Genomic DNA, 24,777 nt, shown 5'->3' with positions numbered 1-24,777 from the left:
CAAAGAGTTGTCATTGATGACTATGCTAGCTCCGATGCTGCAGTAACATTTGGAGTACCACAAGGCAGCGTGCTTGGGCCAAGCCTCTTCTTAATATATATTAATAACCTGTGCAACATGAACTTATTCAAGGGAGAAATATTCGCATTTGCCGATGATACCGCACTAATATTTCATGGTGACACTTGGGAAGAAACTCGTAAAAACGCTGAGGTAGGGCTGGGACAGGTAATGAGTTGGTTATGTGCTAATACCCTTACACTAAATGTTAAGAAAACTAACTTTATTACATTTGGTATAAACCGTAACCAATTGCCATCCTCCTCAAAATTCCAAATTAAAGCCCACACCTGTAACCTCAATGCTCATTCAGGATGTGCCTGTAGCTCTTTGGAAAGATCTAGTAACATTAAATACCTAGGAGTACTTCTTGACGAAACGCTTTCATGGCAACCCCAAATAAATGCACTTACCGCGAGGATTAGGCGTCTAATACCAATCTTTAGGAAACTGAGGCACGTCGCTGATATTAAGCTTCTAAGATCCGTCTACTTTGCGCTAGGACAATCCATTTTAACATACTGTATAAGAGCATGGGGTGGTACCAGAAAGACAACTCTTTTGATTCTGGAAAGAGCACAGCGTAGTCTATTGAAGGTACTCCATTTCAGGCCATTCAAGTATCCGACCCAAGCACTATACACAGAAAGCGATGTTTTGAGTGTGCGACAGCTTTATGTAGCAAACATCGTTAAGTTTCAGCATAAAACAACACCCCTTAAACTTGATCAATATAATTTGATGCGTAGAAAAGATAAAGTCTGCCCAACATTTAGTCGTAAAACCTATTTTATTACAAAATTTCAATGTTTTACAGGACCTAAACTTTACAATAAAGTAAACGGAATAACTGAAATACACAACCTTAATAAATATCTAATGAAGAAAAAACTACAAAGATGGCTTAAAACCTTAAATTACGATGACACGGAAAATCTTCTATCAATCTTGTCATAATAAAGTTGTAATCTATATTAATATATAAATCATAATGATAATACTTAAATATTAAAAATACATTTTTAAATATCATATATATCCTAATTACATAACTTACTATATATACATATATTATACTTTACCACATAATATAAAACTAATAAAATACCTTTCAAAATCAAACTTAATATGTTAATAAACTTTGTACTAAACTAAAATACTAACAACCTGAATTTATATAAATAAAAGCGTTAACTTATTTGCCACACTCCATATTCTTCGTAGTCTAACTAAAATGAATTGAATGCTCACAGTCGCACGGCGCATGAGTCATGCTTGTTTACGCCAATCTTGGGATATTTTGTACCTCCGTGGTAATTATGTAGGTAGTTTGAATTGTTTAATTAGTTAGACACCTTTATGTTCGTAATATATTATAATTTTGTACTTAACTTGAGAAAATAATAAATGTTCTTTCTAAATGTAAATAAATATTCCTAAAATGTTATTTTGTGAAGGGACCTAGTGTTTATAATACAGGCTCGGCCTAGTTTAAACACTAGTGTGATGGACTCAACCAATAATTATGTGATTACGATTACCTAAATACATTATTACTGTACCTAATTAGACGTAAGTCCAAATATGTATGTTTTTTATGAAATAAATAAATTATTATTATAAATTATTATTATCTTCGATATTGATCACAAGCCACTCGACAATTCATACCCAATGGACTGTAATCGTTGCGAAAAAGACCAGTTTCTGACCATTTCTGGCCGCGACATTTTACACTATTATAATCTAATAGAGTTAAGACCTCATGTTATACTCAATGATCCTGTTAAGTAGGTCGCTCTTGTATAGTTTATTAGTGATCGTGTACGACTGGGCCATACACACGTGCGTTCGCATAAACTTTCCGCTATAATATACCGGCACTTGTATTTTTCATTAACATTGTTATAATATAGGTGTGCTAACTGTAACTCTGAAGTAAGTAATTCAGAAACGACGACACTAAAGATGTATACAACGTTTATGAAAATATAGTTTTCGAATGAGTACGAAAATGCTATGGTAACTGGTTACGCAACAAGGATGATAACTTCAATCATATCTGGTTACGAAAAATTGTTTAGTAATAGAATTTATGTCCTTTCAAGTCACTAACATTACATAAGAATTAGGACCAATTCATCGCTTGCTGATAATGTATCAAATAGCTTAAAATGTAACATATGTTGGATATGGCTAACTGTCCAATCGCATAACACAGACTTACATATCTATAAGTTAATTTTTCTGTCAGATTACAATATGATTTGACGTTTATCAGACAGTGGTGAAACAGGCCATTAGATAATGTAAAAACCATGATTTTAACTTTATATTACTGTTATCTATTAGCTTCTATTAATAAAATTAGTAAATGATATCCCGTTTGCAAGGAACGTTCCGTCTATAAACTCTTTAATACGTTTATATTTGCATATATCTTGATAATAATGTATTATTCATATTATTCCAGTCATTCTGTCTATATTTACGTCGTATGGAATTATAGCTTCCTACAGTCCTTTTACATACTATGTTGACGCCTGTTCTAAAACAACATCATAGTCATATAAATTAACTACGTAGATCTAGAAGATTCCATTATTTTAAACATACGTACATTTTATTATCTCCGATAAAGATCTAAACTGTGAATTGTGAAAGTGTATTATTGAGATAGATATTTCCTCTATCAATTTCATTACAATTTGCTTTTTAGATTTACTATTGAAATGTTTAAAATCAAGAACTGGAACCGTTTGGTTGACCATTCCATAATATTTTGGACGATGTCTTCTTCTATGTAGTATAAATGCTAGGCATAAAGAGTTTTCATTTTAAATATCCAAAAATGGTTCTGTGCATGACTTAATTTACTTTTATATTGCAGCAATTTGCGATTCAATACTACTTACAAATTAAGTTCAGATCCATTGACCATAAAGCACCGTAACCATAATACATACAAACACATATTGCTGTCTCTTTTTTCCATATCATGTACGCATCGTGTAAAACAAAGAGAGAACATGTGGAAGCAATGATGTGCTACGTTTGTCCAAATCCAATACCAAAAACAATTGGATACGATTTATAATGAGCGAGTCATTTGTCTCTATTTAATATCGTCGTATACCACACATTTTGCCATCTTTTTTCTATTACACAAACTGCTGGAATTAACTTTACCCCTTTTTCCTCACAGGTGTCCACACTGACAGGATCTTCAGAAGTAGATGCAGCGACGCCTCTAGGGCGCGATTCTTTAGGATCATTGGCGTCCATGTCATTATCGGCTGCTAGCAATTGTTCTTCGTCAAGTCCTGGTAGCAGAAGGCATTCCGTAAATAGTGAGTTAACGTTTGTATTTACAAGAATTTTATGGAATCGATAAGAATAACTTCAAGATTAAAGTACCTATTTATTAAGTATTTATTATTTATATATTATTATTTATTTGTGTTAATATTATTGGATAGTCAAATTACTACAGTAAATCAAATAAATGTAGTGACGTAATACAATATTACCGTTGGTGATTGACTAATATATTTTTACAGCATTACAAGGTGGAAGATCAGAAGAGTTGACTCGTATGTCTAGTGGATTCTTTAAATCCAGGAAAACAGCGGCCAGAAGGTCAGCTAGGGTCAGCAGTAAACAGTGTTCATCATCATCAGAAATCAAGAAAGGTATCTAGCCCATTTTCTAAACAAGGATCACTATTTTCCTAATTTCCATTGGAGTTTGTATATAGTTAAGATATTTCAAGGTTTCCTGACCAGGAGCTATTAAATTCGCGTTAAAGTCAATTTTATTATTATAATATATTCTCGTTTCACTTTGTGAGTATAATTCGGCCTGTTACTGCACTGGACTTGTTGCGTCTAACCGTAAAAGGTCGTTCCAAAAAGTCATGCTACGGTTCTTTGCATAAAAATACAATATTTTTTTCTTCTTTTGCAGTGTACCCGTCGTTGCCTCTGACTTTAAGGCCGCTTTTCTTTGAGGTTCCTTCCACGGACAGCAATGCTTATTTTGCAGGAAGGCAATGGTTAATAAGGGACATGGAAAAGGCTTTGGAATCCAGTACATCAGGTACTTATATGGTTATTTAGTTATTACGAGCCCTTGGATCAACATCAATCATTTCTCTTTTATTAGTTGTAAAAGTTTTATTATGAGCTCGAGTATTTTATTTGCAAGTTGTGTAATTAAATTTCCTTATCGTGATGGTTTAATACTATCGTCTTTACAACCCGTTAATGTGTTCGCTGTAAAACGTCTTCTACTAGAAACATCATTTCAACCATTTACGGAGTTAATTAAAGGGACAAATGAAATGGCGCGTTCAAGTTCAAGCAAAAAAGTAGTTAACTCATCTACAATTAGATGGACATGTTTGGCTCTCGATTAATAGTTTGCATTTTAATTGGCATTAATTGCAATTCAAGTGCATGATCCTTTACTTTTTCAAAGAAATTGCTAAGCGATTGTATGAAGAAATTTTAATAACATTTATCATTATACTCGTATCCTATAACTGTATTGAGGAGACTGACGTTGGAGCCTTTAAAACAAATATCTTTTCAAGGTATTTTAAGATATTTTTTCCCCAGGGATCCTAATTTCTGGTAGCCCGGGAACAGGGAAGACAGCGTTGATCCTGCAACTGGTGGAGTACTCCTGCTTCGGGAGGAAGAGGAATTATGAGTACGAGGAGTTGAGGGAGCAGTCGGACATCAGGGAAATGTTGCCAGAGGAAACGACTGCGGGGCTGTTCACACATCTTGCTTCACATGTCGTGGCGTATCATTTTTGTCAGGTACGAAATTTTAACTAACTTTATGGTCTTGACATTAATCACATTTTGCAAAATTACTGCGAAAAAGTGTAATCTTTCTGTTGGTTTAGAGTATTGTCTAATAAAAAATTTCTGTCCCTCAGAAGGCATAGGCTTAATCATAAACTGTTCTAAAAATGGTTACATAATTAACCTTCCTAGTTTACCTGACTAAAAGTGATGTAATTATAATAACAATAATCAAAGTTAGAAAAAACTATACACATTTTACTATCGTTATAAATTGTATAATACTGGTACATTGTGTGATAAAGTATCAGTCATGTAATAAGAAATAATTTTCTTTCAGGCTGACAACAATAGTACATGCCTGGTTGGAGAATTCGTACATTCCTTGGCAGCTCAGCTGTGTCAAGCTCCAAGGCTTCAAGCATACAGAGAGTATATCCTCAGTGAACCCCATCTTATAGCCTGTCTTTCTTTGAAAGAATGCATAGCAGACCCTGACTTGGCTTTCATGAGAGGAATAATTGAACCACTCATCATACTGAGGAAAAATGGAAGCATAGACTCAGGCAATAGTATTATTCTTGTTGATGGGTTGTGTGAAGCAGAATATCACAGACCAGATCATGGTCACACCATAGCCTCATTCCTTATAAGGCATGTAACAGAAATGCCATCTTGGTTGAAAGTAGTGGCAACTATCCGAGCGCAATTTTTAGAATTAACTAAACAGCTACCTTACACGAGGCTAAGTTTGGACGATTCAGACAATGTAAATAAGGATTTACTTGAATATTTCAACGCAAGAGTACAATCAACGCCAATAATAGAAACGAATATCAAATGTTCAACAGGAAAATCAGAAGGAGTGCACAATTCCGTGATGAAATTTGCACAATATGTACTCCATTTGAGTCAAGGCTCATTTCTGTTCCTGAAACTAATATTGGATCTCCTTGAGAGAAGTCACATTGTCGTAAAGTCGACGAATTACAAAGTAGTGCCAATATCTTTGGCTCAGATATTTTTGTTACAATTCAATTTGAGATTTCCCACAGTGCAATCTTTTGAAAAGATAACGCATATTCTAAGCGTCTGCCTAGCAGCTCTCTATCCTTTAACTTTAGTAGAAATATATTATTCTGTAAATTCTTTATTGGTGAACCAATTTCTGCCATGGGAAGAATTTTGTGACAGATTCGAAACACTTTCCGACTTCCTAGTTAAACGGATCGATAATACGTACATGTTCTTTCACCCATCCTTCAGGGAATGGTTGATAAGACGTGACGACAATGAGAGTGCAAAATTTCTATGTGATTTAAGAGCTGGCCATTGTGGTATTGCATTCAGACTTTCAAGAGTACAATCACCTTTAGATTCAGAAAAAACTATGGAACTGGGACATCACATTCTAAAGGCACATATGTATAGGAATCTAGGACCAGCTCAGCTCGGATTATGCCCAAGAGATCTTCAAGCAGCGATGGTATCAACAAGTTCTTCAAATGTCGGTGAAGCGATTGCAAATCTTAGAAACATATACACTCCAAATGTGAAAGTATCAAGATTGATGTTGTTAGCTGGTGGATCCCCGAACCATATCACGGATTGTCTTGGAAATGCGCCGTTGTTGTGCATGTATTCCTATCAAGGAATCATATCGATGGTGGGGCTGTTGATCGAATTTGGGGCAGACTTGGAGATGACCAACTCCCAAGGATGTACGGCGTTATCATTAGCATGCCAGAGAGGTCACACAGATGTTGCTAGAAGACTTATTGCAGCAGGTAAGAATAATTTTATAAAATACTATAACATTTAATTACACATAACTTACCTAGTATATATACATAACAAAATAATTATATAAGTAAAGTGTGCTTTTAAGGCGGCCTTATCGTTGGAATAAATTTCATCTAGGCTACCTTTTGGGAAATTTTATAAATACCTTTCTGCTCCACATGCCGAAAAATAGTCAATAAGACCTACTGACTGAACAACATCCACTTTTTTGTACATTACTGACGAGGTCATTATTTATTTTGCGATATAGGTTTGTGAGACATTTTCATATATTTAAAGGCATTTTAAACATTTTCAGGTGCATCCCTCAGTCACACAGACACAGCTGAACAAACTCCACTAGTCCATGCAGCTAAAAACGGCCACAGGGACACAGTGATATACCTATTGGGTTGTCAGACTGGAGGAAAGGACGACAGGAATTCCTTGGACATTGATGATGGAAGCATAGAACAGTTGGTTCCAGGGTCGAGACATGCCTTAATTGCAGCTGCTCAAAATGGACATCTGGATATCGTGGAGTATCTGCTGGATACTGCTGAATTGATAGTGAGTTTTTTTATTAGTTGCTATTAATGTGGAAATTTTTGAGGTTGCTATTAATGTGGAAATCTTTAGGATCAATAATCTCAAAAAGAAAATATAAGCCTTGTAGTTTAGCGGAGAAATGATAACAGCATTCTAAGCACATTGCCTCGATGCGGCGCATTCCAGATTCTTTTTATTTATTATATGAGACCCTTAAAATTATATATAATATTCAATGAATAATCTGACACCAGTGTTAGCAATATAATATTTTTTCAACCATAAAAAAAGAAGTTGTCATTTGAAACAATACAATGAATTCTGAACTAAACCCCACGTCTTCCTTCCAGCCGGACGGCATATGCCCAGTGACAGGCGAGACCGCTCTGACAGCGGCCTGTTGCACCGGCAACGTGGCCATCGCAGACGCGCTCCTCATCCGTGGAGCTACCCCCTACTCCCTCAATGCAAGACAGATGTCGCCACTAGCGTTAGCAGCCAAGAATGGAAGATCTACATTAGTTTTAAGGTTGCTAGATTCCGGAGCAGACGTGGCAGGTTCTGGAGGAAAAAATCCATTGATTTTAGCCGCAGCTGAAGGTCACGCTGATGTTGTGGAGATATTGTTAAATCATGGTGAGTTTTTTAAAGATGGTAAATTTGATATACTTATTAGAAAATCTCTCCTTCTGAAAGGAGATCATGTCTCAAGATAAAAATTGCAGTGTTACGAGCTAAGAATGGAATATCAGTCTTTAGCTGTTCCTGAGCTTTGACGCTCAAAGACTGAGGAACCGGGGAAAATGCTCAGACGAGAGATAATAAAGATCAGTCCTTAATTTCAAAATATTTAAAAGTAAGTAGACGCAATAAAAAAAATAGACTACTAAAAAGATTTACAATAGGTGTCGTTATCGTTAGTGCAGTGTGTATATTGCAGGTTATGTAGGTAAGTACCGCTCAGCAACAAGTGAGTAAATAAAAAATAAATTTCATCATATTTATTATCAGGAGCTGACCCCAATTGCGTAGATGCAGAAGGCGTGCCAGCCCTGGGCTGGACGTGTTTGCGATCCAGAATAACAACCATGATGTTGTTATTGGACAGAGGAGCTTTTATTGGTGAGAATTTAATAATAATTAATCTTTTTTCTATCTTAAGTCCCACTGCTGGGAAAAAGCCACGACCTATTGGTAAAGAAAATAAAGACACTCTCAACTCAAAGATATTCTCGTCGTTTCTGTAAACAGAACAAAATAGAAACAGTAATTTAAATAATGTAAAAAGGGAAATTAAGAAAAAAGATTTACTTCTACCCTTTTACTCTTGAATTTTTAGATCAACCAGACGGTAACGGTCGTACACCACTGGGCCTGGCTTGCGGTGGACCTACAGACCTGGTTGAGATACTGCTGGAGCGAGGAGCCTCGCTGGAGAAGGTGGACCACAGTGGATTGAGGCCTTTGGACAGGGCCATCGGCCAGAGGAATGTGCCGGTAAGTTCTGATTTTTTCTCATTACCTTTTCTTTCTTTATGCTATACATTCTGCTTTGCGTCATTTTTATTTTGTGTTATACTAGCGATGTGCCATTCTAGAAATTTTTGAGAATGTACGGAAATAGGAACAGAAAATATTCACGGAACTTCCCAAATAATATCCTTTCCCTTGAAATTTCCGATGAGAATGATTGTCTTGGAAATCTGTGAGAATCCTCAAAACAGGAAATTTCCAAAAACAGAATTTCTCAGCGTCAAATCGCTAGTTATAAACCTCTTATGTTTTTATTGGCCTATACTTCAGATAATCAATAAACGGGTTTGGACTTAGATATATTTTTTAGTTAATGAATCTTCTTTTCCTCTATATCAATTTGATTACCTTTCAGGTGGTGAACTGTTTCTTGCGAAAAGGCGCTAAACTTGGCCCCACGACGTGGGTTATGGCGTCAGGAAAACCAGAATTTATGTGAGTACCATAAAAAGAAATATTGTTCTTTTTCGAGCATACGAGTATAATAACTTTATATACTTTGCAATTTTGTTCACGTCGCCTAAAGTCAGATGATATGAGTTACGACTACGTATATCTATCGGCTTCAAGATCCTATCCTATTAAGCCTGAAGAAATTAATAGTCAAATTCTTCCTTTAATCATGGCTTCAACGTGAAATGGCATTAGACATGGCTCTTTCTTTGGCACTTACAGAAGAAAAGAAAGAATATGATTTTCTTTCTCTTTCACTACACGGGCAACAATAACATCCACGATAAGGAGTGATCCTTTTCTAAGACGGGACCACACGCCACTTCGTTTAGTGAAATCTAGATAGGTTAAATCTTCATTCTGCCTTATAAATAACTTATTTCCTCATTACAGGTTAATCCTGTTAAACAAATTGCTGGAAGACGGTAATATGTTGTACCGTAAGAATCGACCTTCGGAGGCGGCACACCGCTACCAGTACGCCCTGAAGAAGATCAACCCCCTGATCAGCGACGAGGGGTTAACGACCCCCAGCACGCAGCCGGTACCTCATGAGCACGTGTCTGCGTTTGTGCAGTTGAAGACCAACTTGTTGCTCAACTTGTCGAGGTGTAAGAGGAAACTGAATGTAAGTCAAAATATTTACAAAAGACTTTTGAAATTAGAAAAATGTCTGGAGATGTAGAGAAAGGGATGAATGCGCAAACATTAATTTTTCTATTGTGGTTACTACAAGTTGATCAGATGTTCATGTGAAGGGACAATTGGGAGCGCATAAACCAAGAGAGTGTATGAATAGAAGAAGCATAGGTAATGAAATTTATCAGGATCGTTGCATGAGAAAATTCCCAGTCAGAGACTGGGCCTGGATCTGTGCCCATGAGATGAAAACAATGTAATATTTTGTTATGTTAATTTAGTGGCAAATAAACTAATTCTTCTACTCTACACTGTTCTGCCTGTTGCCCAAATCAGTTGGTAGATCACCAGACATTTACAACCAAATAAATTCAATTATGATCGTGATACAACTTGATTTTTAAGGTAGATGTGTGGTTGGTAATGTATTTTTAGATATGTATGAGGAAAACGGAATAGAATTTTATTTTACTATTTTTTACTTCAAAAATTAATTGCGAATTAAATTCCATCATAAATACTTCTTTTTCATTTGTCTAATTCGAGTAAGCTAAACTTCGTCATTTTCTTTTCAGGAACCTTCAGAAGCGCTGGACTTCGCCGCCCGCGCGTCCGTCCTCAGACCGAACGCGTTCGAATGCGCGTACGCAATGTCCCGAGCTATCCTGGCCCTCAACAAGCCCTCAGAGGCGCTGCCCCACGCCCGGAGAGCCCTGGTCCTCGCCCCAACTACCGACTTATCCGCTATAAGGACTTTAAAGGCCCTCCAACAAGAAATTTTGACAAGAATCAACGCAGGCTCACACAGCTTGTGTGGCGACAGTCGATCCATACGAAATTTTGACACTATCAGTCTAAACTTGCCCTGATATTAAAACAGAATATAGGAGTTTAATACTAAAGTGCGAATAATCTTACATTTCTTTGTTAATCGGATTATAAGTTCACTGTTATGTCCATCAATGCAATTAGTATTTTCTTTAGATTCGTTACAATTATTATATTTTTTTTTCAATATACATTTTATTATGTAGATTACATTTTATGGCTTTACTGTACTTGTAGATACCTAGTTACTATATAGATTTTTTTATTATATAAAATGATAATATCATGTATATAGCCGCAATTCTAAAATTTTCGTTGGTTCTGTACAGTGACTTTTTATTTTAGACTCGAATATAATTTGTCTTTTTATTTAAAATAGCTAGCCATATCCCATTTGTTTAAAAAAAAGAAATCGTGCCTTGGTTTAAAACGAAAATCTGCAATTTATTTAATTATTTTGTTATTTTTTAATTAAGTTTGAGTTAAACTCACGTGCCCATTTCCTTGCTTTATTTTAATTTATTAAAAAAAAACGAGTGTATTATGAAATTTTGAAACTAAATTAAGTACCTAACGCTAGGTTTGAACAAGTTGTTTGTATGTGTTGGATAAATATATAAAAATATCCAGAGTGAATTCCTAATTAAAAGTTATTTATTCATTTTTCTAAATTCCCTATATTGTGAATATTTTGCGTGCTAAAACATAAAATACCACAAAAAATGTAAAGCATCTTTTTTTTTAAATAAAAAAGTAAAAAAAAAAAAAATATTTTCCATGCTGTGGTATAGTAAGATTACATTATTTATTCAAAATTTGCGTATTTTGACAAAATATCCATTTGACGATTTGTAAGACTGACGATAATGAAAATGGTGAGGATACAATTATTTAGACAAATAAGTGTATTTTAAGTACAATAATAATTACTGTGACAGTACACATAATATCTATTGAATAAAATTTTCGTATTGCTTCGGAAATGTTTTATTTTTTTTTCTTATAATCACTAACACTTATCAAATAACACCACAACACAAATTGTGTTAAAAAGCAAACGAACAAACACAATATAACATATATTATACAGAATAATTATGAACACTGTCTAAATTTTTACAATTTGCTCAAATATGATTGGCCAGTTTGCCCTATCCAACACTTGTTAAAAATATTGTTTAAAGCTGTTTGACATGTTACATTTACATTATCTGATACTTTATCAGCAAGTGTTACAATAGGGTCTTAATATGTAAACAATCTTCTCAGAACTTATTGTTGAATTTTATTTAAATAAATCAATTATTAATTTCATAAATTAAAAATTAAAAAGGAAGTAATGTAAAAAACTTTTTTTATTTACATTGCTGTAAGATCTTAAAGTGACACGGTACGATTATTTACCTATATAATAAGGCTTGTAAGAAAAAACTTTACAAAAGAAATTACAATTGAAGAGGCTAGCCTCTTTGAAATCGCATTAAAACTACACTTCAACCTAAATAAACTAGCTAATGGATTGTACACACGGTAACTCACCACTACCGGTTAAGGTTATTTACGGTGAGTTGTTCCAGCTTTGACGTTAACTTTAACCTGCGCAGAAAAACGGAAAGAGCGCCATTTTGTTTTTACACGATGGCGGCGCGCAGTTTATTGTCAACGTCAAAGTTGACTGGTGCAATCCACTCGTATGCTAGCCACAGAAATCACAAAGTACAGTGCAGTGTCACGTCTGTATCCCTCACGGGGTAGACAGAGCCAAGAGTCCTTAAACTCGAAGCCCACATTTCGCTGTGGGTAAGTAAATCACAACTGGTTGTCTATTTCTTTATATATTGCTGTATACGTAACACTGTTTTATTTTTTGCTAAGTCAACTCAAGATGTCACATTAGCATAATGACACGAAATTACATAATGACAAAAGTTATTTATGCACAATGAAGAGATAACTAATACACTAAACAATCGGAATTCAACATAGGTATTGTATTATATCGAATAATAATATCATATCGGAATTGATTAATTTATCCAGAGTGACAATATAGAGAGGTTTTGCGTCAAGACCTTTTCTGGAATGTACTAGCAGAAGTACCAGTAGTACCAAAAAGTACCAAGTACCAAAAAATAAAAAGTAGTACAGTAGTAAATACCATTTCTATTGCTTTTTGAGTATTCAGATTTCTGTGGTGCTCACGTATTAATTCAAACTGATTTAGGTTTAGCAGGCATAGCCAAATTTTGACCTAACGGTGCACTTCTAAGCAACGGACTGCTGTACAGACTAGATGTGCCAGTTGACCCAATAGCAGGGTACCTAACACCCTGATTATGCAAACGCATATATACTGGTAGAATCATCAATGGCTTTTTTGGCGTTTTCGGGTTAATATCCACCATAGACACGGGTGGCACGTTTCCTGACGCTAAAACTCCATAATTATATAAAGGTTTGTAACTAATCTTAGATTTATTACGTGGGTAAACGTTGGACTGGTATATGGTGACCGGTAGGAAGATATGTTGGAAATGGTTGACCATTCTGTCCAGTTTGGCCTTGGTCAAGTTGGTGTTGGTGTACGGAGCCGTGTTCATGGTTTCCGTAAAGAATTGGTTGCATTGAGCCGTTGTCTTTCGTAAGGACACTGGGCATGTCTGGAAATAAGAAAGATGTTACAGGAACAATGTAGTATTTTTTTACATTATTGGGCAAACGTGCGGGTTGCCTTTCCTATTTACGTGTCACCATCGAGACGGTTCGCAGTGAGACGCAGTTAACCAATCGCAGTGCGCCATTGTGAAGCGCCGACAACCACACAGCAATGCGATTGGTTCGCTGGGTCTTACTTCGAATCGACTCGATAGGTGCAAACCCGCACTTCTCCCTGTGATGGTAAGCAATGATGGTCAACAACCCATGGACACCAGCAACCCGAAACGGTACGTTCCCGACTTTTTGAAAAAGCCATACTCTTTTCTTGAAAAACCCAATGTCGAAACTATTAAGGAACAACGCTGAGGGAAGTATGTATTTAATATCTTTTAACTTTAATATCTCGTAACCCCCATAAAATCAATTGCTCGCAATACCCTGAGGCGCAATACATTGATGGAACAGCCAGACAGAGATAGAATGAGCATTCGCGCTCACTTGGTTCTTATTTAAGTATCGATGGCAAATCTACAACGCTTTATTGGATACTAAATATATTTTTGCCAAGACCGAGCCTTCATAGGAAGCTGCCATCAAGTCAGCCCGAGTAATTGTTAAGGCACTCGGGACAGGTGAGCAGATGATTGCGGGGAGAAATCTAATTCCAATGACAATCCACAATAACAACTCCAATCCCAGTAGCTTTTTTATGTGTGTTTGTCAGTTGAAGCGGTGGTGGTGTAATGGTTAAGACGCCCGCCTGTGGATCCAAAAGTCTCAGGCTCGTATCCAATTCGTTCCTTATGAGTTTGTATACCAATCTGACTCATATAAAGTAGTTTTTGTAGCCCACCACTTGCTTCCGTGAAGGAAAACATCGTGAGGAAACCTACACGAGTGGACAGGACAGTTTAGTTCACTTGTGTGTATGCGACTACCTGCCGATGATGGCGGCAAGTAGTCGTAATAGTCATGTCAGATGCCTTTAGGCGACTTGTATAGAATTTGACACCAGTGTTAGCAATAACACACTCAATATGATGATGACTTGTGGTAAATCAGTAAATGTAAGTTCTGTCAGAGAACCGAAATAGCTGGTAGGACTATGAGATCGACAGAACAAAATCGGTAGAACTTACCATCAACATAGTATCGATAACATTGAGCAGTTGTCTGGGCGAGTTGCAGTGGTTACCGTACATGGGTTTGTTCGTAAAAGCGCTGACGTAAACGTCGGTGAGCGCGGACCATGGAGATTTGGCGCTCCGTATTAAATCCTTCATTTTGAAATAGTCAACGAATTTGTATTTGTTTATGACACCCATTTTGTCGAGGAGGCAGCTGGTGGGTTCGGTTAGGGGTTGGCACTGAAATTGAGATATAAATATTAATATGACTGACTTTGACAGATAAAATAACTGCTAGAAAAAACTCTCTAAAATTATATAGCAGATATACAATAGCATCAAACGACACTTGTAAAAGATTTTTTCAACGTTATCTGTTCGATGTGTTACATTAGGCTATCATACACTTTATTAAGAAATGGTGAAGGAAAAAGGACTTTTGACACAAACTTTTATTGTTGTCAGAAAGATCTTGTTACATTCGACGTATGACAAATAGGTAAATCATGCCCATACAGTTAGTCATTGAGGAGTTACCTCGTCGGGAACAGATCCTGAGTGCACCATCACGTCATAAATAAAACTTAATTGAAATGTAATTAAAACTTACTCCAAGACTCGGCTTGGCGGTGTACCGTTTCTTCGGCCTTTTCTTCACGTACATCATATTAGAAAGCGAGACAATACCACATTCAGAGAGCACCCTCTCTGGCACGAAGTCGGGTAGACTGCAGAAGGACCGACGGAACTTCTGTACAGAAAATTTCAGTGAATTATTCTCGAAAAAACGCTGAGAGCCATGCGTCATTGCTCATAAAAAAATACTTAAATCTTATAACGTGTGTGATTCCTCGGAACTTAGGGCCCGCGTGAACAATAAACCAGATAAATTGGAGATTCAACTGTAATTTTACGACCGGCCGTCTACGTGACGTCAACCCACTTTGGGAATGATGTTGTTGCCTATCAGCTGTCCAGGTTTCTTATCCCTTATGCGCCTCGTACGACATCTACGGGCGGATATGAAGTGGTCCTATTCTAAGGCGGGAACCACAGACTAAAAATCTAGATATAATTTAGTTAGGTACCTAGAATAAATAAAAATAAAAAAAAAACCAGATATCGATTTACATAAAGAAATACTTACTGGTCTAATATGAGAGGAACTAATTTGACACATCATGTTGGAATCAGGTTTCCTGAAAGCATAACACTTTTATGTTCACTGAAATCAATGACCCTTTTTAATAATTTTATTTCCGAAATACATCCTGTACGTTAACACCTGAATAGCTGCTGCTGAGATAAAAGCAAATGTATTCAGAAATACTTAGATGCTAATGAGAACACGAGCGCGATGCGCGGCGATGATGTGCGAAGGTGAATCGTGAACAGATTGATACATTACAAAATTATGCATTCGTGCAATAAATGCTTATCGGGCGATTTGTTGCGTCTATGTGCGGTTCAAACCGTACACATCCATATAGACTTTAATCAAATAACAATATATATGTATATTTAATTAAAACATATTTATATGAATGGATGGACTTACCTACAAGGATCATTCTTCCTATTAGTGTACGGACAATACTGAAATAAAAATAAAGTATTGTAATAAGGTCACTAGACAAATTAGACAATCAACAGTCTTCCAAAATCATCTATCGTGCAGATAAAGAACTATAAATTGGACCATCTTCTTATAGGCGATAGGCTAGTATGGCAACTCTTGGCTCCGTCTACCCCGTCAAGATAATCTAATCTACTCCCATTTTCGGGGTTGGTACAGCATGTCAGGCTTCATAACTCCTCCATGTCTGATGTTAACTGATCTGTTCCATCTCCACTTCGTTTTCCATTCAATTTCAAATCCCGTACCCTTTTTACTACTTTGTGCTCCTCTCTTCTCATACCGCCGTATACCAAAGGAGTACAAAGAAGGACATACCTTTAATCTCGGAAAAATTGCAGTTCCCGTGGGAGACATTCGTAAATTTGGACTATCAATTAATTACGATTTGAAAAAAAGAAAACAAAACTTACATACCTCAGATAAAACATCGAAAGTGCAAGCCAAGACCTTATTAATCTGGCATTCCTCGTCATACCCCAGTAATGGTTTCTTCATACACTCTGTGATGACCCTGGCCTTAGCCTTGGTAAACTCCGGGTGTGATCGGGTGAAGTTGTCCAGGAGTTTGGTGAACAAGTCCAGGTTAACGTCGCCGGTTAACGATAAAATGTTCAGCTTGTTGAACACGCAAGTTTCACTCTCGCACTATTAATAAAATCAAAATCAAAAAAGTTAAGTAATTACTATTGGAGAAACGGTATGGTGGAGGTCATGTTTACCGTTTTTATTCCGAAAAATGGACCCACATTCTCACCAACTATGTAGATACCAACAGACTGGCACAGAAAGCGAGCCAGATTTAGGACTAGATGTCGAATAAACTTAGGAATTTCGACAAGAGATGGATAGAAAAGACCAGGGTCAGGATTCCATGGGGAAAAGCGTGGAGAAGCGTTTGCCCAGAAAAAAAAGAAATCACACCTTTTGTTTTACAAACTACATTACTAACATTACAGAACGAATTGCTAAGAATTTAGTGTGTCAAATAATAAACCTATCTAGCTTATAGAGGTTATCTATTGGAACCTTGTTATAGACTTGTTCGATCCTTACACGAAGTGGTGTGGTTCCTGCCCTACAATGACTCCACTCCACAGGTTCACTCCATATCCTGCTATAGATATCTTACGAGGGGAATAAGTCACATAAAGCTTTAACAGCTTATAGACAACTATAGCACTCTCGAACTCAAAAGAGAGTTGAAGTCAGGAAGGCGAACAGGTCACAAAACCTCCGCCGAACCTTCAAGTGTCAAATTTTTTTTAATGCCGAGAACTTGTTACAGCTGGGAATGTAACAAAATTAGATAAGTGAAGGGGCGTCACACCAAATAAAAGGTCTGTATTTTTTAAATATCTGAGTCGTCGAAGTCCGTCTTGGTCGGCGTCTCGTAGCACACAGTCCATAGTCGTTAGTGCTTTTTTTTCTCCAGTCTGTTTATTGTCAAGTTTATTTATTAAAAGCCATAAAGTCAGAGTCAATCAATCTATAAGGAGGCTGAACGCCACTACAGATAAGAAAGAGCACGCTCAGATGTGAAAGAGATACTTACAGGAAGCGGTCCAATCCTGACGTCATTCCTAACATCTTCGGGACTCGAAGTGCGTTCGGATAAGTTCGTGTTAGGAGATTCTTCCGCCGGTGTCGTTGTGGTAAGACTCAGTCTGTTTTGGTTGTCCCACCTGATAGCAAAGTCGCATTCGGAACGCCACGAGGGCTGGATGAAGTGAGACATGTCGCAGCAGTCCAGAGGATCTAGATCCTGAAAGATATATAAATAAATATATTAGGACAAATCACACAGACTGAACTAGCCCCAAAGTAAGTTCGAGACTTGTGTTATGGGATACTAACTCAACGATACTATAATTTATAACAAATACATATATAGATAAACATCCAAGAGCTGGGCCAATCAGAAAAAGATCATTTTCCATCATGACCCGACCGGGGATCGAACCCGGGACCTCTCGGTTCACAGGCAAGCACATTACCACTGCGCCACCGAGGTCCTCATGTAGATGAACGAGCTATTCATATGTACTTAGTCGTAAATTCTTACCCAATGAAAAAAACAAACAAAAATTAGGTAAAAATAATCCAAGGTCAAGGCAAGATGGCGCTTTGGCATACCTTTATATCAACAGCTTCAGTAGTAGTTGGGACGATCGGATCAACTATTTTAACTGAATTTTCTTGTTTACTGCTTGGAGTAGCCTGAAATAAATATTAAATCCATAAATCGATACTAATATTTTATAGATTTTTTTTATTGTTTGTAACAAAAAATGTCACAAAAATGGTCTGATTTGATGAAATTTACAAGAACGCGGATGAAGTCGGCAGGCGACCGCAAATATTTTATAAATTGTGTACAAAAATAAATTAAATTGATGACAACATGAAAAAGTTTTTTTTTTTGTTGTTAAATCTTTAAAAAATTTTGACATTTTACATATTAAGTACTCGTCATATATAAGAGAAATAAGGTACTCGTAAGAATAATTTTCTCTAACAAAAAATGTCGGCTAAGAAATTATTAAGATTACAAATTTTATTAGTAGTAGTGTGTGATAATTATTACCGTTTTAGGAGTATCATGTTTCACATGCACTGAAAGAGGCGGCTGTCGCAATGTTGGATATTTCTGCAATCAAATTATTACATTGTAAGTTCATGTATATCATATTATATGCTTAGTAATCGTATCTAAATGCCAAAATATGCATATGTTCGAATACACAAAATAAATCGACGACCTCGGTGGCGCAGTGGTAAAGTGCTTGGCTCTGAACCGAGAGGTCCCGGGTTCCATCCCCGGTCGGCTCATGATGGAAAATGATCTTATTCTGATTGGCCCCGGTTTTGGATGTTTATCTATATATGTATTTGTTATAAAATATAGTATGGTTGAGTTAGTATCAACAGTACAGATACCCAATTTCATACAAGAAAAAGACGCCTCAAAAATAACCAATTAGTAGTAATCTATTTTTAATTCAATATTGGCACCGCCAGGGGCAGCACTGAGATAGTCTCCAATGCAAGCATCAGTGACAGCATGCGCTACTTGTCATAAATAAAATATATTTTATCCATAGATGGCGTTTAGGTAAATTGCAGATTGTACTGAAGATCAACCCATAACACAAATCTCGAACTTACTTTGGGGCTAGCTCAATCTGTGTGATTTGTCCTAATATATTTATTTATTTATAAAAAAAAAAGAAAAAATAATACAATTTCTAGGCCCGAGTTGCGTTAACGTCCATCGAAGCACGTCAATGTCAAAACTTGTGTAAAAACAACGGATTACAATGGAGCAGCTTCGTGCTACGCAACTTGGCACGACGGAGCAATGTAGCTGGATCTTAAGAGTCCTTCGAATATATAACTTGTAATGACGTTTAAACTTACTTTATTGCTGCTGAAGGAAACAACGTTTTGGGGCACATGTTCGTAATAGTGCATGAACTCCGCAAAGCCACACTCAGCTAATACGGATGTACTGAACAGGGGCGTTAGGTCGCAGCATTTTGTGTCGAAATACTGGGAAAAAATTTTAAAAAAAAGTAGATTGTTCAAATTGTACTGGAATTTTATTTATATACTACGCCACTAAATTATAAAAGAAAAATATTATTAATATTTATTTTAAAGTTGTGTATACTTGTTGGTACTTGTAAAAATCAATTTGCTAAAAAATAAAGATTTTCCAATCTTTATAGTGGATACGAAAAAGTAGGAAAACGCTCAAATGAGAGAGTTACAATTACCAACTCAATCTATCCCCCTCTCTCGTTCACCTGTACGATAGCCCGGTGCACCCAGGTTCTGCTCCCGACGAGAGAACTCCTCTAAGGCTTACTGCATGTATGACTAACACATCATACTAAGCACATAGTTCGTTTGTGATGTTTGTAAGTAAGTGGAAAAATATTTCTTTTCTACACAACTAGTTATCAAACAGGGCAAAACTATCATTTTATAAGTTGTTAAGGAAGTTTAGTTAAAAAGTGGATAGATAGATAGGTACTTACATTTTTCAAAAACCAAGTCGGGCGCCTCTCTCTCGGCAAGTTTTCTTCGAAATCTTCGTAACGGCTGTAACAAAATAAACATTATTTTAGATTCCTAGGATGTGATGGAGAAGGCAATGGCAAACCACTCCATTACTAATGCCAAGAAAGTTGTTGTGTGTGTTTAATTTCACATAATGACCACGAGACCCTCAGCCATGAGGAATACGACTATGAAGAGAGATGAGGTGATGTAAAAGTTAAATAAATTAAAACGTATTTCTCGACGTGACACAACTACCAACACTGCCAACACACGTGGTAATGATTTACGGTGACGATTTGGATGAAATTTCTCATGCATGTAGTTAAAAACCCTCGTTCAAACATAGGCTACTTTTTTTTATATGAAAATCATTTCTGTTTTGTTCTCGCAGAAAAATCAGGCGAAACCGCGGGCAAAAAGAAAAATTCACACGGGTGAAGCCGCGAGCGAAAGCTAGTACTTCAATAAATATAATACCTTTGAGAAAACATGTAGGATAAGCCAGCCGTACAGGACACAGGTGTGCATGCATCTTCTTTCTTATGATGTGATTCCGGACAATTCTGTGAACATTGGTTTATTTAATAAAGAAGCGTATTGCGAATGAAACATGTTGCAGATGATTAAAAAATATATATATTATTTACATTTATTTATTTACTTGCTGATGCCCGCGACTTCGTTCGCGTGGCCGAACAATTTTTGGTAAGAGTCAAAATTATTAGAGAAATTTAACTATACAGATATACCTATACAGAAGATGCTCATACGACTGAAATATACAGGGTTACTGGTATCTATATAAATATATCTAAAAATATTATAAAACAACGACCACACGGATTCAATATATCTATCGCATAGATATTCACACGGTATTCACTAATAGACAATAGGTGAGTCATAGTGAAGGTTTTTCTGAACAGTTTCACATGGGTATCTAGGCTTGTATTGTTAATATTTTATTAGATTTTTGTTTGTTTTGTTTAAAACAAACTCCGGATTTTAGATTCGATTCCCATGGCGACATTTATTGTCTTTATACGGAGTCGAAAGATTCTTCAAAGGTTTTTTTTTGCCGTGACTTTTTACTATACTAAGGATAGAATTGATTTTTTTTGTCTGGATTTAGTACCTACTAATTCCATGGGATAGACACAAAAATACAAAAGTTGTGTGAGAATAGATGGACTGATTATATGGGGGGAAGTCCGTTATTTTATCACATAAAAAACTAAGGCGTAGTGCGAAATCGGAATTCACTTTTCACATTTGGGTCTGGGGGGTTACTTAGTGGGGGTATGCATTTCATTTCCCACCATCGAATCGATTCGAAGTGAGATGCAGCGAACCAATCATATTGTGCCATTGTGACGCAACGACAACCATACTGCAATGTGATTGGTTCGCAGCGTCTCACTTCGCCCACTGGTTATAAATTATCGCGGATTCAACATACATTGCTGGGTTATCATTGCGGTGAATAAAAGCTCTCATTCAAACTATGCAATTTTGGCGCATTCGCGTCGTAGAACTTACCTCAATCAGGTTATCAACGACGCAATGCATCATCGCCTGTCCAGGACACGTATTCGTGTATGCCCTTGTTCTGTTCTGGTAGCATGTGTCCAGTACGCTATCCAATTGTAAATGCCAGTTTTCAGGCAATAGGGACTTAAGGATCACTTCATATTGCGTGCGAGATGGCAGCGAGTTCGGTAGACCCAACTTGTTGTTTAGACACGACCATCCGCGACACTGAAAATTTATTGGATAAGTTGGGCCTCGCTCGGAATAACGCTTTTTCGATGAGCATTTAAAAATTTTTGGAATATAGAAGTCTGCGCTGGATGGGCGATCGTCGAATGTCACAAGTCGAAAGCGTAATAATTATTATTGCTTAATTTTAAATAAAATTACACATCCAAATGTTTGCGCTATTTGGTATCTATACGATACAGGTAAAGGTAACCGCTTACCATCAGGTGAGCACTTTAATAGCTACTTGTTTGTAGTCGTAGATATAATTTTGTAAACGATAAATTCATAAACCATTTAACCGATTTTCACAAAATTTCATTTATAAGGTATAAATAAAATTTTGAGAAAATCAATTACCTATACCTATCATAGATATAATTCCCATGGGACTATTTTTGCATTTTTGATGCAGGCGAAGCCAGGAGCTAAAACTAGTGCTTAGGTACCTATACAAAATACAGAAATATAAAAATACTTACCAATTTGGAGCTCGTCAGAAACGATGTTCCAAATGATGCTTGAGCGAATATCGGCAACTGCAACTAAAAAAATTAAAAAAGAAAATGTTTGACGGCTTGTCAGTTACATTTTCCTTCCTTATAGGATAATTCAACTGTTCTACAAACTTTTACTTCTTGAATTATCGCGATAAAATAATTACCTATTTAAATACAAATTAGACAGATTGAGATGGCCCCAAAGTAGGTAAGTTCGAGAATTGTTACAAGTAATTAAAAATAATTTTACGATGCTATATCTTATAACATAATTATACAAACACATCATAGATAAACATCCAAGACTCAGGTCAATCAGATTTATTTATTTTGCCCTGTGAAGATCGAACCCAGTATCTTCTATATAGCAAACGCATATGTACGGTACGTACATATGCGTTTGCGTTTGTACAACGTAACGTACCCAAAATATAATTATTTTAAAAAATCAGTCTTTAATCGGGTTCGAACCCACGACATAACTACTTACATGCAAGAAAACATGTCAAGCGCGAGTGGAACTCGCGCATCGAGGGTTCCGTAAAAACTGCTAATATTTGACGACCTCTGTGGCGCAGTGGTAAAGTTCTTGACACTGAACCGAGAGGTCCCGGATTCAATCCTCGGTCGGGTCATGATGGAAAATGATCTATTTCTGATTGGCCCGCGTCTTGGATTTTTATCTATATATGTATATGTTATAAAATATAGTATCGTTGAGTTATAGCGTCCCATAACACAAGTCTCGAACTTACTTTAGGGCTAGCTCAATCTGTGCGATTTATCGTAATATATTTATTTATTTATATTTATTGATAATTTTCTTTATGAATAAGTATTTACATAACAAAAACGCTAATTTTGAAACTATCAGAATACCATAAATAAGTATGTACTTATTTACTTTATCTGTGTTCTAAGCCCTAAGCTACTTTAGGTTTTAATTCCCTTGTGAAATCGCAAAATAGGCGACATAAATGGCCATAACCTTTTGAACACAAGTTTGGTGTTTTCACATCTAAAATTTATCAAAGACCCATATTCAATACATATTAATTTCAACTTGATATCTCGTGTACTTGTTCTTGAGAAAAAGCGTCTTGATAGACGTACAGACAGACAGACAGACAACGAAGTGATTCTATAAGGTTTTTATTATTTCGATGAATGGAACCCTAAAAATAATCAATTACGTGAAGTAATTGCAATGAAATAGACCTCATTCCCATAAGTCAAAGCCATTATATTTAACAATTTATGATTATTGTTTTGAACATTGAAGTTAAGCACTAAGCACACTATGTCTTAGTGAATATTAATGGAATACTTACCGATTGCAAAATCACAATTATCCAAAGTGCCTTCATGTTAACAGCTCGAACGTTCAAGAATAACTAAATGTGATAACACTATTTGGCCCGGAGGGCAACTGTGATAAACTTTTTAATTCTTTTGCGCACTATGTTTAATAAACGCAAGGTTAGTTGATGTAACTATGGAGATGTCATATTTTATGTACGATTCGTGCGTGAGTTCGACTTTTTTGTTTTTACACGACTGTCCATAAAATGGAGTGTTATGGTTACATGGCTCATGTATGTATGTGAGTTTATCTTATCTAGTGGCATTGCGGTTCGGCCATCTATACTATTATTATATTGAGGTAAACGTTTGTGAGTTTGTATGTTTGAGGCGGGTAATCTCCGAAACTACCGAACCGATTTCAAAAATTCTTTCACCATTATAAAGGTATACATTTTATCTCAAAATTCCCACGGGAGCGAAGCCCCGGGCAACATCTAGTATTCTATAAATTTAATTTTGGACAAATTGTTCGTATTTAATTAATTCTACAGGCTTAATTAAGGTAGGTAGGTACTAGTTTTTGCACGCGGCTTCATCCGAGCGAATTTCCCAGAAGAAACAGTAGGTAATATTTTTTTCCGTATGTTTTCCCCCGTGTTCTTATTAACAGTATTAATGAGAAATTTCAAGAGAGATAAAGTAGTAGTAGAAGTACAAGATAGATAAGGTATACAGACGTAAAAGCTCACTTTCCAAAATAATATTAGCAAGGGTAGTTGTACTAGTACGTACATACGTGTTATAAAACAGTTGTACATAGGTACTACTCATTATACGGTAGTTATAGAACAGTTGTACATAAGTACTACTCATTATACGGTAGTTATAGAACAGTTGTACATAAGTACTACTCATTATACGGTAGTTATAGAACAGTTGTACATAAGGACTACTCATTATACGGTAGTTATAGAACAGTTGTACATAAGTACTACTCATTATACGGTAGTTATAGAACAGTTGTACATAAGTACTACTAATTATACGGTAGTTATAGAACAGTTGTAC

General features: G+C 36.2%; 2 protein-coding genes and 1 non-coding gene across 7 annotated transcripts in view; 1 reads left to right on the top strand and 2 right to left on the bottom strand.

Moving 5' to 3' along the window:
* Positions 1–11,640, top strand: part of rols (rolling pebbles) — a 243,653-nt gene extending 232,013 nt beyond the window's left edge. For all 5 annotated transcript variants that reach the window (XM_053748882.2, XM_053748883.2, XM_053748884.2 and 2 more), the window contains 12 exons: positions 3,266–3,410; positions 3,621–3,752; positions 4,027–4,158; positions 4,680–4,885; positions 5,214–6,660; positions 6,975–7,225; positions 7,555–7,840; positions 8,216–8,326; positions 8,544–8,701; positions 9,093–9,172; positions 9,584–9,818; positions 10,405–11,640. In XM_053748882.2, coding sequence (XP_053604857.1) covers positions 3,266–3,410; positions 3,621–3,752; positions 4,027–4,158; positions 4,680–4,885; positions 5,214–6,660; positions 6,975–7,225; positions 7,555–7,840; positions 8,216–8,326; positions 8,544–8,701; positions 9,093–9,172; positions 9,584–9,818; positions 10,405–10,698 — 3,477 coding nt within the window. In that variant the 3' untranslated portion in view covers positions 10,699–11,640. The remainder of the gene's footprint in view (positions 1–3,265; positions 3,411–3,620; positions 3,753–4,026; positions 4,159–4,679; positions 4,886–5,213; positions 6,661–6,974; positions 7,226–7,554; positions 7,841–8,215; positions 8,327–8,543; positions 8,702–9,092; positions 9,173–9,583; positions 9,819–10,404) is intronic.
* Positions 11,629–23,958, bottom strand: LOC128672008 (uncharacterized). Its single transcript, XM_053748887.1, has 15 exons — positions 23,736–23,958; positions 22,387–22,449; positions 21,686–21,904; positions 20,624–20,709; positions 20,122–20,185; positions 19,499–19,630; positions 18,666–18,728; positions 18,215–18,298; positions 17,634–17,843; positions 16,496–16,726; positions 16,001–16,038; positions 15,590–15,641; positions 15,053–15,193; positions 14,455–14,682; positions 11,629–13,317 (listed from the first exon to the last, which is right to left on the bottom strand). The coding sequence occupies exons 1-15, from the start codon at positions 23,769–23,771 to the stop codon at positions 12,868–12,870; spliced, it is 2,097 nt and encodes a 698-aa protein (XP_053604862.1). The 5' UTR covers positions 23,772–23,958; the 3' UTR covers positions 11,629–12,867.
* On the bottom strand, positions 18,021–18,093 carry TRNAH-GUG (transfer RNA histidin (anticodon GUG)). The gene has a single exon. It is a non-coding gene; the product is annotated as a tRNA-His (tRNA).
* Positions 23,959–24,777: the final 819 nt, after the last annotated feature.

Source organism: Plodia interpunctella, chromosome 8 (assembly GCF_027563975.2).
Source record: "Plodia interpunctella isolate USDA-ARS_2022_Savannah chromosome 8, ilPloInte3.2, whole genome shotgun sequence".
Lineage (NCBI taxonomy): Eukaryota > Metazoa > Arthropoda > Insecta > Lepidoptera > Pyralidae > Plodia > Plodia interpunctella.
The sequence above is the reverse complement of the archived record's forward strand: the minus strand, read 5'-3'. Positions and strand labels throughout refer to the sequence as shown.